Here is a 13258-nt window from a genome sequence, read left to right on the forward strand (position 1 = left end):
TTTAACAGATGCTGAATACCGACAAGGGGATTCTTTGTATGAAACTAAAACTTTATTTGTATGGAAACATTAAGTACAAAAGTATTGGTCCTCTCTTCTAAGTTTTTCCTTGATTAGCTTTTATCAGTTTAGCAACACTTCCACTATATACCACACTCTTAGAGCCTGCCTTCCTTCTGCCGGCAGTGCCAGCCTTCGCTGCCCGCTCAGCACAAATTTGAAAGTATCATCATGTTTGTCCTTCGTGTTTCTCTGCAAAAACTGGCAAAATCAGCCACGGTCTTCCAGACCTCTCCTTGAACTTCATCTAGGCTAGGATATATACAGATAGCAAGGGCTCAGACTGCCTTAATGCTTCTTATTGCACTGATAATCAATTTTTTTGTTCCTCACACTATATAATATAATATACATTTAAGTTAAAAGTACACCATGAGCTCACACAGAGGGTGTCCATTCTTACACGTCACATATATCCTATAATTCTTACATCTCACGTGACGGCAATGCACAATATGCTGTCCTTAGGGATTGCTGGTCCCTAAAACTGTAGCAGATCTGGACTGTGCTATATTTAAATCTGCTAGCTTTTTCAGAATTTCACAACTTCAGTCACCTAATTAAGAAAACCTAATGTCCCCCCCGCCTTTTACTTTTCTGTTTAACATAAAGAAGTTTGCAGGCAGCTCTTCCATGTGAGCAGCAGCCCTCCATGTGCGACTGTGAGCAGGATGGAAACCAAGTCCCGGAGGATTCCTGTGGTTAATACGTAACGTGTAGATTCACCATAAATCCAGGAAACATTTCCAGTGTCTGAATCTAATTATGCTTTGGGGGTATTCATTTATATTTTATTCTCTAATGGGCATGACTGGAGGATGAGCTAACTTTTTATGTTAGATTTTGCTGTTTTCTTTATTTTAAAATTATGGTACATAGTACAGATTGTTGACTTACCGAGGAGAACACGTAGCAAAAGTGAGGCAGAGATGCTTAAAATAGCTCAATGATTTTTCTTAGTTTCCACAAAACTCAAGTGTAGCTAATAAGGCTTACTCAGTTTTTTGCAATTCACTCTAACTAAATACTCGTCTTGTTCTCAGCTAACATTAAAGCCGGCATATTTGCTGAGTCAGCAACAGAATATGGGTGTTTATTTTAGCTGCACATATTTTAACCAGCGAATAACAACATCTTCTTCATATTTAACAATTGTTTGAATAATTCATGAAACTAATAAAAGTGTGTTTGCGTTTATTCCAACTGTTTTGACACAGGAGAAGACAAATACTCTGATCTAACAATTCATCAGAGCTATTAAAACTAATATTTATTTAAAATGAAGAAGAAATTTTGGCTATTCTTTGCCATTCACTGAAGTGCTAAAGACCTGGGAAAAATGTATCTATTTACATTTGGAATAACGATCCAACATCCAAGACATCTATGAGGCTTACTTTTCCTCTTTAAATGCGTGTTAAGCATGCTTATCCTAGAAAGCAAGAGTCCTTCAGCCAGAAGATATCAGCAGGACAAAAGTACAACTTGGGAATACTATTCTAATTTATTGCTATGGTTGTTCTGTGTAAGGATTTAAAACAAATTACTTTGATAAAGCAAGATGATTAGAAAAACCTGGTAAGCAGGTAAGGGGAGTTATAAACTAGAAACTGATAAATAAATACATAAATCGGTAGGTAAACTGTGTAATATAATGTCATGTAACTACTAAAAGAACAGAAATTTATATTTATTTAGTATATAACTCATTTTCGATTAAAAAAAATCCTGGTATGACCACCTAAAACTCTTAAAAACATCCATCCTTTTTTTCCCCGCTTTAGATTTTAAGTTATATTTTTTTCTTTCTTCTAAAAGATTCCAGCTCTCCTGAATTCCTTCTCCTGTGTGTTTCCCTCCAGGCAACCTTACCTACCAATTACCTTAAATCAGCTTCTTCTGAAGACAGTTGCTGCTACAAGGCCTCATTCCCTCTTTTCTGCAGAATCCTGAGCTCCATCAATTCCTCCAAATTTCCTTCTACCTTCAGATCTTTGGTCAGTCCCTCCTTAGACCCCTCTGAGACAGAAACTCTCGTGCATTCCTCGTCTGTCCTCTAAGGAAAGGTCTCCATATTTCAAGCTATTATTGTCAGTCTGCACTGGTTACTCTGATGAGATCCAGACAGCTTCCGTCACCTCTTGGTTTTCGGATGGTCCACCAGTGTTCAAACCGCACCTTCTTACTCTTCTCTTTTCTTCTAAACCATGTTCCTCCTGTGCTCCTATTTTTTCCCTCTTTTGTTCTTGCTCAGACTTGATTGGCAGAAGCTGATCTTTCTAGACCTCTGAACACGGACATATGCTCCAGAAATAAGGGAAAAAGTTAGGCTGGAGCGACCTTGGAGGTCATGATGTCCAACCCCCAATTCAATGCAAGGCAACCTTCAAAGTTAGATCAGGTTGCTCAGGGCTTTACCCAGATGGGTTTTTCTCGTTTGTCTTTTCTTCACTGTGGGGATTCCTCCAGGTAAGTTGCTGTGATACTGGTTCCATTGAACTTGGTCCTGCAACTTCTATTAAACTTCCAATTTTTTCTTTTAAGACCTTATTCTTCTGGCAAGTAGAGCCATCCAAGATGGCAGCAGGTTCTCCTACCACTTTCAGTTATCTCCTTTGCAGCATACCAATGCTAGCTTTCCAGTACCTTAGTAAACAGTATATTTGTCCAAGTCCACCCTGATGGCCTACCGGTTTCATGGGTTACAGACACAATAAGGTATGTACTCAAGATTTAGATTTAGAAAAACAAAACATAGCTTGCAAACCCATTGTTTTTGCTCTTCTGCCTGAGATATTACGCTTATATTTACGTATTTTTTTTGTGGAGAGAAAATAAAGAAAAAAGGAGTTTTAGAGAGGACTGTTTTTCTTGAGCAAAGAATTTACACAAGCAGTAGCTATTCTGAAATCCTCTCTTGCACAGATAAAACAAATCATTCAAGGAACCTTAATGGATTGAAGAGGATAAGGAACTGTTTGCCACTATGCATAAATGCATCCTCACCTGAACCCAAGTGCTCAGTTGTACTACTTTCCAGAGAGAGAATGCCAATGATTTTACCCTCACAAAACTGTTTTGGTCATTTTCCACAACAGTCTGCTGATTTAAGTTTTACAACGCAAATTTAAGATTAATGTTCTGATAGACATTTATCCCCACGTAAGGAAAGTACCTCGAAAAATTATGAGATATGTGCGTTCTCATGGCTTCAGCAGGGGGGTTGGACTAGATGACCTTTAGAGGTCCCTTCCAACCCTACACATTCTATGATTCTATTCTATGATTTTCACACATTCGGATGACTATGCACTTCTCAGCTAGGGAATAATTTCATTTGGACAGCATAAAGAATTAGGCTAATCCTATACATTTGATTAGCATTTCAGAGTATCAAATCCAGCGAGGGGAAGGAAACGCCTCAGCCAATGCTTTGAGAACCAAGGAGACTCCAAACCAGAGCCATCCCCAGTAACACTCCAGTTCAGGTGAACCTTGCAGTTAGTTGAGTTTGTAGATGTCCTCTCAGCTGAAATATCGAAAGATTCAGGGTATTCATTTTCGTGTCAGAAAGACCCTTTTCTGAAGACTATGAAAATGAGGATAACGCTGGATAATTGATAACAGACAGCATTCAGCGTTTATGATTCATCACCTCAAGCTGATGATATCACATGCAGGGGCTTATGCAAAAATCTAACTTCCTGAGATTTTTTTTGCTTTTAATTGAAAAATGTAACAGGAACAGATACCAGCTGACTGCTCTCGGGTTAGATTTCAGCTGATTTGAGAGTTTTAGTTTTTGCGGTTCTCTGTGTCCATCTTTTAAAGTGGTGGCTCTAATATTTTAATCTTGTATTTGAAACAATTTCACAAACATACATTCCTTCATCGTAATGACTCCTGGAAAACAGGAAATGAAGGGTTCAAAGGAAGGGCAGACAACTACTGTAAATTACAAAGTATATTCCCTCCTGAAAGTGATTACTTTAAAAACAAAACCTGATCATCATTAAGAGATGTAATTATAACAGACTGTTTAAACCCTAATGATGTTGCTCTGCGGTAATCAGTCTTTATAATCCTGTTCAGTGAAAAGAACGACGTTACCTTTGCAGAATGATGAAGTGAAATGCAGCTGCCAAAACATAATAAATCAAGGAAAAGTAAGACTCTCAGTTTTCAGGTAGGCCATTATAAAGGTCTACAGCTCATGTACTCTAATTTACAGTGAACAGAGAGTCTGTATCAGAAAATACTAATTTCTACTTGTATGCCATACCGTGTAAATATTATTTTTTTTACCGAGCATGCAAATTCAATTATGAGACTGTATTTTCATTCCAACAGAAGCAGCAAAGCTATGTATACGGTAAACTGAATTAATAATCCACTATTTTGGATGTCTCTCTTTTTTTTTTCTTGAGGCACTCGAGATTTATATTCATAAAGAAACAGTTTCAAGCTTTATTTTTACATTCACTATGGCTACCTTTAATCATATATGAATCAGGATTAAACGCCCAAGCAGCTGTGTTCTCTTTCTTTTGGCAGTATAATAATGACATAATAGTTTCTATGTCAAGCATTCTCAAACAATCTGTATTCTGTCCCTATTGAATATTAAACGTGCAGAATTTCAAATACACTTTTGCAGATATAAAATGTCTAAATATACTGAATATTGATTCTGATCTTATCTAATAAGTTCTGCTGATGTTCAACTCCAAAGATATTTTAGTTTTTAATTACGTACTTCTGTGCCATTTGCTTTCTGTCTTGATCAATTAATCTCCAGACACTTCAATAATTCTTGATGCTGCAATGGCCAACCGATTTAAAAAGATCTGACTCCCAAACAGAAACGTCTGCCTCAGTGGTAGTCTATTTTAAAGTTATTTGTGTTGACAAGGAGTTTAAGAAAGCTCACGTCAGATGCCACATTTAATTCACGGCGTGAAAGAAATCCAACACTTCAAACTGTAAGAGTCTCTCATCACATTTTCTTAGTTAAAGTGTTCTTCCTTTTTTGAGCTTGTCACATGTAGACATAAGGGTTGAACATCAAGATATGAGCTTTAATACCAGAAAAAAAATAGCTGGACCTTTCTTTAATGTTTCAAATTATAGGCTAGAGGCACATACGACAGTACGCTGCTAGAGTTAATGAAGTGTTTTGCCTCGTTGCAACAGCAAACATATGCCCATGGTGCTAATGACCTAAAGAGTTACAGTGGATAGGTGCCCTAGAATTATTTTGCCATGCTCTTGGCAAAATAATTTGATGTACTAATACGACATGAAATAAAATCCCAGATTAGTAACTTAATTAGAACTGCTTGTCAATCAACAATAATGGCTCCTGGCCTGAGGCTCAGTAATACATCCGTGAGATTCACACGAAAGATCACATCAGCATCCTTTATGCCAACAGACCTTTCACACTGAATATGTATCCACTGCTGTAGCTGGGCTTTAAATAAAGTAGTTAAACCCCTATTTTTCAGATGATTAACCTTCTCCTTTGCAATAAAGTATATGACATCTCCTGTACTAATCTAGTTTAAGAAAGAACCAAAAGACCAACCAACCCCCTGATCACTCCACTGATTAGAAATGAGTTTTGGTGGCAGTGGCGGCAAGCCCGAATACTCACACCATAATGAGCATGGCTGTGCCGACCTGGACTGCCCTGGGGCATCCGAGAGACAGAAATACTCCTGAAAAAAGGTAATGAAAGCCTTACCTAATATTTTCTGGTTAGATTTTTTTTTATGATGCATCTAAAAAGTGGCCATAAGCAATGGTTAAAATTGTTCAGACCTTCCTTAAATACCATACTCATGACAACAGCAACCATCAACCTGCTTTTCTAAGGATAAAATGCTGTTATGTCTGAATGTGTAATAAATAGTAGAGGAAAAAACACGCAGAAGAGGTAAGAAAGCTGCAGACGTTTCTGTTGTTAATGAAAAAAATAAATGACAAAGGGACAAAATACAGAACAGACATGCTCGGTCATTTTGTCTGAACTCTGTTTTTTCCCATATTCTTCATCTGTTTTCTGTCTTGCATGACTGTAAGCAATTTGGGGCAGAGGCCGATTTTCTTGCTTGGCACACTCCTAGCAGACTTGAAATGCTACCACAACATGCATAACAAAAACAGGAACACAAAAATCATACTTAAGCATTGGAAATGGCTTCTACATATTTAATAAATTAAAATAGCTCTTTTAAAAATCCTTCTGTTCTAATGCAAATCAGGTAAGTGAGATTTGCCCGAGGACAGAGCTAAAATAAAATAATACTGTGGGCACCTGGTCTTCTGAGTTTTCATAACTATGAATACCTCATTTAGCATGACCTCTTCACCTCCTGGGGATGCTCACATTCAGCCAATCTTGTGCTGAAAAGGCACATTTCCGCCCTCTTTCCGTATCTTCTGGACTATAAGATAGAGAGAAGGAAAAACGTACCTGTATACCCGGTTTTACAAACGCAGTTGAAGCTTCCTGGGAAGTTCTGGCAGGCAGCACCATTTTTGCATGGGTTGGAAAGGCACTCATTGACATCCCTCTCGCAGGCCATGCCAGTGAAGCCCTCCGGGCAACTGCATGAGAAGCCCCCCACCAAGTTGTGGCAGGTCCCGTCGTTGTGGCAAGGGGATGGGAGGCATTCGTCAATGTCCGTCTCGCACAGACTCCCATCGTACCCCGGCATGCACCTGCACATGAAGGGCCTGAGGGGCTCGTTGGCCACAATGATGACAGGGACGCTCTCATGGCTCTTCAGAACCGGGCCCACCGCCAACCTCCGCAGGCAGCTCCCTCCATTCTGGCAGGGGTTCTGCAGGCACCAGTCGTGGTCCACAGCCTCGATCCGCACCCCGCTCTGGCGGAAGAGGACATCTTTGATGCTCTCGAAGAAGGTGGCCACGCCGCTGGGATTCACGTACTGGTTGTTGCCGCGTTTGACGGCTGCCATCAGGAAGGTGTGGTTGCTCTCCTCATACAGCCCGTAGAGCTGGATGGCGGTGCCCAGCCCCGTCAGCTGGGAGCTGGCAATGCGCAAGAAGTGGAGATAGTGATTTGTCAGGAAATCCCGCACGCTGTGGGCACTCAGGCGGAGGAGGATGCTGTTGTCAATGGTGGCGTTGCTGAAGCCCGTGAAGAAAATCCGGACGCTGCTGGTGACGGCACCGTGCAACCCATCATTGCTGAGGACGGCCAGGTCAAACGTGCCATCTGTGGACCTTGCCTGCGAGTGCAGCTCACAGGTGCCCCCAGGAATGCTGAAGAGGCTGGTGACTCCTGAGGTGAGGGAGCACTGGAAGCTGTCTAGCACATCTGGATCCTGCGGCTTTACATTGCCCAAAATTCCACCTGGGAAGAGGTTGCCATAATAGTGAACAAAGATTTCTACCGTTCTGGGTTGAGATGGGTTGTCGTTTTGGTCTATTACCTTGATCTGCACAGTTCCTGTGGAAGACATCTGAGGAATGCCAGAGTCTCTCGTAATCACCGACAGGTAGAAATCACTGATTTGCTCCCTGTCGATCTCTCTTGTCGTTGTCAGCACGCCAGCGGTGCTAAGGCTGAAGTAGCTGGTTGCGGGGCCAGTACTGAGCAAATAATAGGTAAAGGGACCTTGATTCGGAGGGAGATCCGGATCTGACGATTGAAGTGTCATAACAAGAGTTCCCGCACGGTTATTCTCCATGACTTCTCCTTGGCTGGTGGACAAGGTTGGGCCGTTGTCATTGATATCTTCCAAAGTTACCAACAAAGAGGCACTTCCTGTAGCAGACGGTGTTCCTGAATCGATGGCCAGCACAGACAGGTTATACACAGGCAATGTTTCTCGATCCAGCTCTGCAGTGACCGTCACCTGTCCCGTCTGCGGGTTGATGGAAAAGGCGCTGTTGTCATTGCCAGACCCAATGAAGTAGGAAAACCTACTCCAGCTAGGGACAGAATCTGAATCAAAGGCACTCACAAACGTGACATGGGTGCCTGGAGGAACACCCTCGCTGATTTGTATATTGTAGGTTCCTAAGGTAAAAACGGGAGGATCGTTGGCATCCAGTACAGTGATATTAACAGTTACTTCATCTATATCTGCACCACGAATGCTCCCAAAATTTTTTGCGAGGACTTTCAAAGAGATTCGTTCCTCTTTTTCTCTGTCAAGAGGTCCTGAAACGTAGATCTGGCCACTTTTCTCATCTATCTGGAAGCCTTTCTTTCTGCTGTTGCCAAAGATGAGGTAGTGGACTTCTCCATCAGTTCCCATATCACGATCGCTTGCAAAAACTTCACCTACAACAGTACCTTTGGAGGCTGCCTCAGAAACTTCAAAATAATAAAGCTTGGACACAAAACGGGGCACGTATTCATTTGTCCCTTCTAACTGGATGTTGACAGTAGCGAAGCTGCACCTCTCTTCATCTGGAACATTAAAAGCCTTTACCGTTAAATGGTAACTTTGCTTTGTTTCATAATCTAAAAATCCCTGGGTGGTGATCGTTCCTGTATTGGGGTCAATGACAAAGAGGTCACTATCTGAGGACTGAATAGCATACGCAATGACAGCGTTAGGCCCAGAGTCAGCATCAGTGGCATTTAAACGAATAACAGTTGTCCCACTGGGGGCATTTTCTAACACGTTGGGGAAGTAGTCCTCAGGGTTGAATGCTGGGGAATTATCATTCACATCAATGACATTAACAGTGACACTGCAGTAGCCTGTTCTGGATACCCATCCTCCATCCGTGGCAGTAACAACTAGCTCATGCTTTTGGCGTAACTCAAAATCAAGTGGTTTCGCTAGAGTCAGTGTACCGGTAGTTGTATTAATAGCAAAGACGCCAGCCTCGTTTCCAGAGGAAATATTATATCTGATTAATCCGTTCATAGCGGCATCTCTGTCTCGGGCTGAAACCGTCCTGACCACTGTTCCAACAGAGTGACTCTCTGGGATAGTAACGCTCATACGGCTTTGAGAGAACTCGGGTGTATGGTAATTCTCCTCCGTCACAACTATTTCAACAGGTACCTCGGACAAGAGTGGAGGATTACCTTTATCCTTTGCTTTCACTTTAAACAGAAAGTTTTTGTTCAAATCAGCCATTAGTGAAGATGACACAGAAATCCAGCCTGTATTCCTGTCCAGTCTGAACTTATTAGTTTTGCTTTCATCAGAGATAAAGTACTCCACCTCAGAATTCAAGCCAAAGTCTTTGTCATCCACTGCGGTAACCTTAATTAAGTTTGTGCCAACCCTCACGTTCTTAGTAACAGGAGTGAAATATTTACGAGCGAGGAACAGCGGTGCGTTGTCATTGCTGTCTACTACGTTAATGGTGACGGTTGTCTCGCTCATTAACGGAGGACTGCCTCGGTCTGAAGAAGTAACGATGAAGCTGTGCCTATTAATGTTGAGATTGCTTGAACCGCTCGAGTTTTGGTACCTTAGATACTGCTTGTTGAAAATTTCCCCCGTGGTTGCATTAATTCGGAAGAACTCGGACTGGGATTTTATGAAGTAGAAGACTTGGCCGTTCGACCCTTCATCGGGATCAGTGGCTGAAACCTGGGTGACCTTCAGCCCAATCCCAGGAAGCTCAGGACACTCCAAGTAATAGGATGGCTTCGTAAATCGTGGGGCATTGTCATTGACATCTGTGACAAATATGGTGACATCTGTGCTCACTGTCCACCCGGAGTCATGGGCAGAGACCCTGATTCTGTAGCGGTCCGTGTCCTCCCTGTTCAGTGGTCTGCTGATGGTGATGTCCCCGGTGTTGGGATTTATGGTAAATGGGAGACTCGTATCCCTTATGGAATACCTGCTGACCGCATTCACCCCAATGTCTTCATCTGATGTTGTGACTCGGGTTACCGTAAAACCCAGAGGTGCGTTTTCAGGCACAGAAGCACTGAATATCTGGGAAAACCTCGGAGCATTGTCGTTTTCATCTAAAATATTAATGATAACTTTGACGGTTGTGCTCTGGAGCGGGGTGCCTTTATCTGAAGCTTTTACGGTTAGTGTGTATTGAGACAACTTCTCTCTGTCCAAGGGCCTGATGCTTCTGATCTCACCAGTGGCTCGATTGATACTGAAACTATTTTCCGTATTGCCCTCAACTATTTCATAATTCAGCTGTCCGTTTAGACCACTGTCCCTGTCAACAGCAGCCACCGTCAGTATCTTCCGTGGGGACAGGTTCTCCACTATTTCTGCAATGAAGGGATCTTGCTCAAACTCCGGCGCATTATCATTGACGTCTATCACCATTATTTCCAGTTTCTTATATGAGGAAAAGGGAGGAAAGCCCGTATCTCTGGCCTCGATCCAAACCACGTATTTCTGTATGGCTTCGAAATCCAAAGCCCGCCCGACAGAAAGCTGTCCTGTCGCCTGGTCAACCAGGAAGGTGCTGCCCAGGTTACCACTGGCGATGTAGTAAGACAAGGAGCCTCCTCTGGCTGAAGACCCAGAGACAGTGGTGACAAGCGTACCAACCGCTTGGTTTTCAGGAAACGTGAAGGTCTCCTGATCCGCCTGAACACGAGGAAATTCTGCTCTGTTCACAAACCTCACAGTGACGGTTGTAGAGTCTGTCTTGGGGTACCGTCCGCCGTCCCTCACGTGAACAGAAATGGTGACTTCAGACTCTCCTACCAGCGGTTTCGCAGCCAGGATTGCCCCCCTTGCTGGATCAATGTGGAATTTCTCAGAGTTTTTCCCCACGAGGGAATAATGCAGCTCGGCGTTGGAGCCAGCGTCTGCATCAGTGACGGTCACAGCAAACACAAACAAGCCTGAAACAGAGAACGAAGTTAGGGCATCTTGTGATGCACCAATCGTGGGAAAGGTGGAAGCACTCAAGAGGGTCCCTGTCCTGGTATTCATCCTGGAGCAGTACGCTCCTCCTTACACTGCTCTGAAAATAAACTGCTTTTTCCACAAGATGGTAAATTCAACCAGGGGTAGGTGAGTTTGTGAGCCCGCAAGACATGCACGTGGCCAAAAAACATGGGTTTGAACAGGTGTCAGTGGCTGCACATACATTTGCACTGGAGAATGGACCTGCAACTTTTTGGAAATTTAGCATCCCATTTCTGCAACATTCACATTATGAAAGCCATACATGTAATAAGAACGAATGTTATTTTTATTTTCTTTTTAATTAACCATAGTTTATTTATCCATGCAAAAAAAACCCCTGGAATTTGATGACTATTAAGGTTACCTAAGTGAACAGGCAGCACCCATGGACATTTACCCTACACACCCACCTTCCCTTGCAGCCCCTTTTCTTCCTATTCCCCAGATGCTGCTCCTTTGTGCCCAAAAACTTCTTGCTTCTGATTTTGTAAGAGTATTCTGGGGACAGTAATTAATGGGACTGCATTTGTAAAAGCATGCTGGTCCTCTGAGATAGGGGTAAAATCACACAGAAATGCAAAACTATTGCACACCAGTGCAATAACATGAACATATTATATTTTAGGTCTTTCGAATTTAAGCTTCACAACGAGCTCGACTACACGGGCACCGTTTGCATTAGCCTCTGTATTTGCCTATCTGCAAGGAGAACCCAGGGTGCTCTTTCGCAATGGAGTTTACAGATCTAATGCACGGCACGTCTTTCAAATTTGACACTGTCCAACCCCTTTGCAGAACACTCTTGTTGATGTTTTACTGGCACTGAAACATAGAAACTACCCACTCCTGTATAAAAATCAAGTTGTTTCCAACCTCTGAAGGCAAAATCATTTACAGGCAGGAATGACTTTGACAGCGTCCCCTTAAAACTACACTTCGTGTCACTATTTGTCATGTGCAATGATTTATACTCCAGGCGGAGGACTATTTAGACAAGAACAGTATTCAAACCCTTGTGAGAAACAGCGCAGAAAAAAAAAAAGGTTTTGGCTTCAGTTAAGCAAATTATATTATTAATTATTATTATTACTAGTTCCCCCTATTAAACTGGATTTAAAAATAACATGGAAATTAAGCTTTTTCTTTCAAAATGTACACTAGATAGTCTGTGATTGGAATAAAAGCAAAAGTCTTGATCAAGTTATGAGGGTTTGTTCTTTTTGGTTTTTTTTTGAAAAGCCATTTCAGACTCTACAATGGACTGCAATACAGTTGTTTGGTTTTTGTAATGGGTGCCATGCCTGCTAGTAACACCATTGTCAACAGCCTTTCAAAATAATGTGAAAAAATATTAACGTTTCCTTTTAAATGAAAGTGGACTGAGGAAGTTGCAAAATAAAAAGTGCATGCACTCCTAGGTTTTTGCTAAGTTAAAAACAGAGTGAACACAGCTTAGGCTTTCTATGTGTTTCCAGTTATAAGAGGTTAAACACAAAAAACACCCAAAAAGGTACTGCCAGAAAACATCAGTTAAACCTAAGTGTACTCCTCATAAACACATTTAAAGAAACACCCCAAAAAGAACCACACAAAGGCACTGTGCTCTAGGCAGAACACACAAAGATTCACCAATGCAATAATAAAATAATTTCATAATGCTGTTCTGGAAACGGGGAAGAAATGTAAACAAATTCATTCTTCCATAAAAAGGAGAAGTATTTGCAATTGTTTAAAATTTAGAGAGAAAACCCAAGACGTGGAAATAAGCCCTTTTTTTTTTTTTTGTTCTTTTAAAGTAAAAATTGTTTTGTAAACCATTTGTCCTGGAATCCTCTCTTGTATGCATCACATATCCATGTATGCCCAAGCATGTGAAAACACACAGCGTCGCAGACTTCCGCAGCCAACCACTCTGACGGCAGTTTGGTGAATCTGTGGTAATTCAGCAATCGCTTTATAAAATCCTTTTACTGTTTTGAGATAGTAGAGGTCCTGGTATTCACCCATTTTACATATTGGAAAAAAAAAATCTCAGCGTGGCAGAATCTTTCAGTAAATTCTCTCCATCCTCATGCAAATACACATACTATCTTTCCTTTCCCTTTGCGATGCCAATTCTGCAAGTAGAAAATATAAGTATTTTGGACTTACCCATTTCTAATGTATTTATTTATCAGGCTAGTTTAAACATAAACTGAAGCAGGAATTAATTCCTACATTGAGGGAAGTCACTTTAATTTGGGTGTAGGCTCCACAAAAGGAAGGCTGCTGCTTGGCTTTATTTTTATCTTATTTTACTTCAC

At 41.6% G+C, this 13258-nt stretch overlaps 1 protein-coding gene across 1 annotated transcript in view; it reads right to left on the minus strand.

Moving 5' to 3' along the window:
- FAT4 (FAT atypical cadherin 4) overlaps nt 1-13258 on the minus strand; it is a 149796-nt gene that overhangs the window by 23433 nt on the left and 113105 nt on the right. The window contains exon 9 of the mRNA XM_063336202.1: nt 6539-10888. Within this exon, the coding sequence (XP_063192272.1) occupies nt 6539-10888 (4350 nt within the window). The remainder of the gene's footprint in view (nt 1-6538; nt 10889-13258) is intronic.

Source organism: Chroicocephalus ridibundus, chromosome 5 (genome assembly GCF_963924245.1).
Source record: "Chroicocephalus ridibundus chromosome 5, bChrRid1.1, whole genome shotgun sequence".
In the NCBI taxonomy this organism is placed as follows: domain Eukaryota; kingdom Metazoa; phylum Chordata; class Aves; order Charadriiformes; family Laridae; genus Chroicocephalus; species Chroicocephalus ridibundus.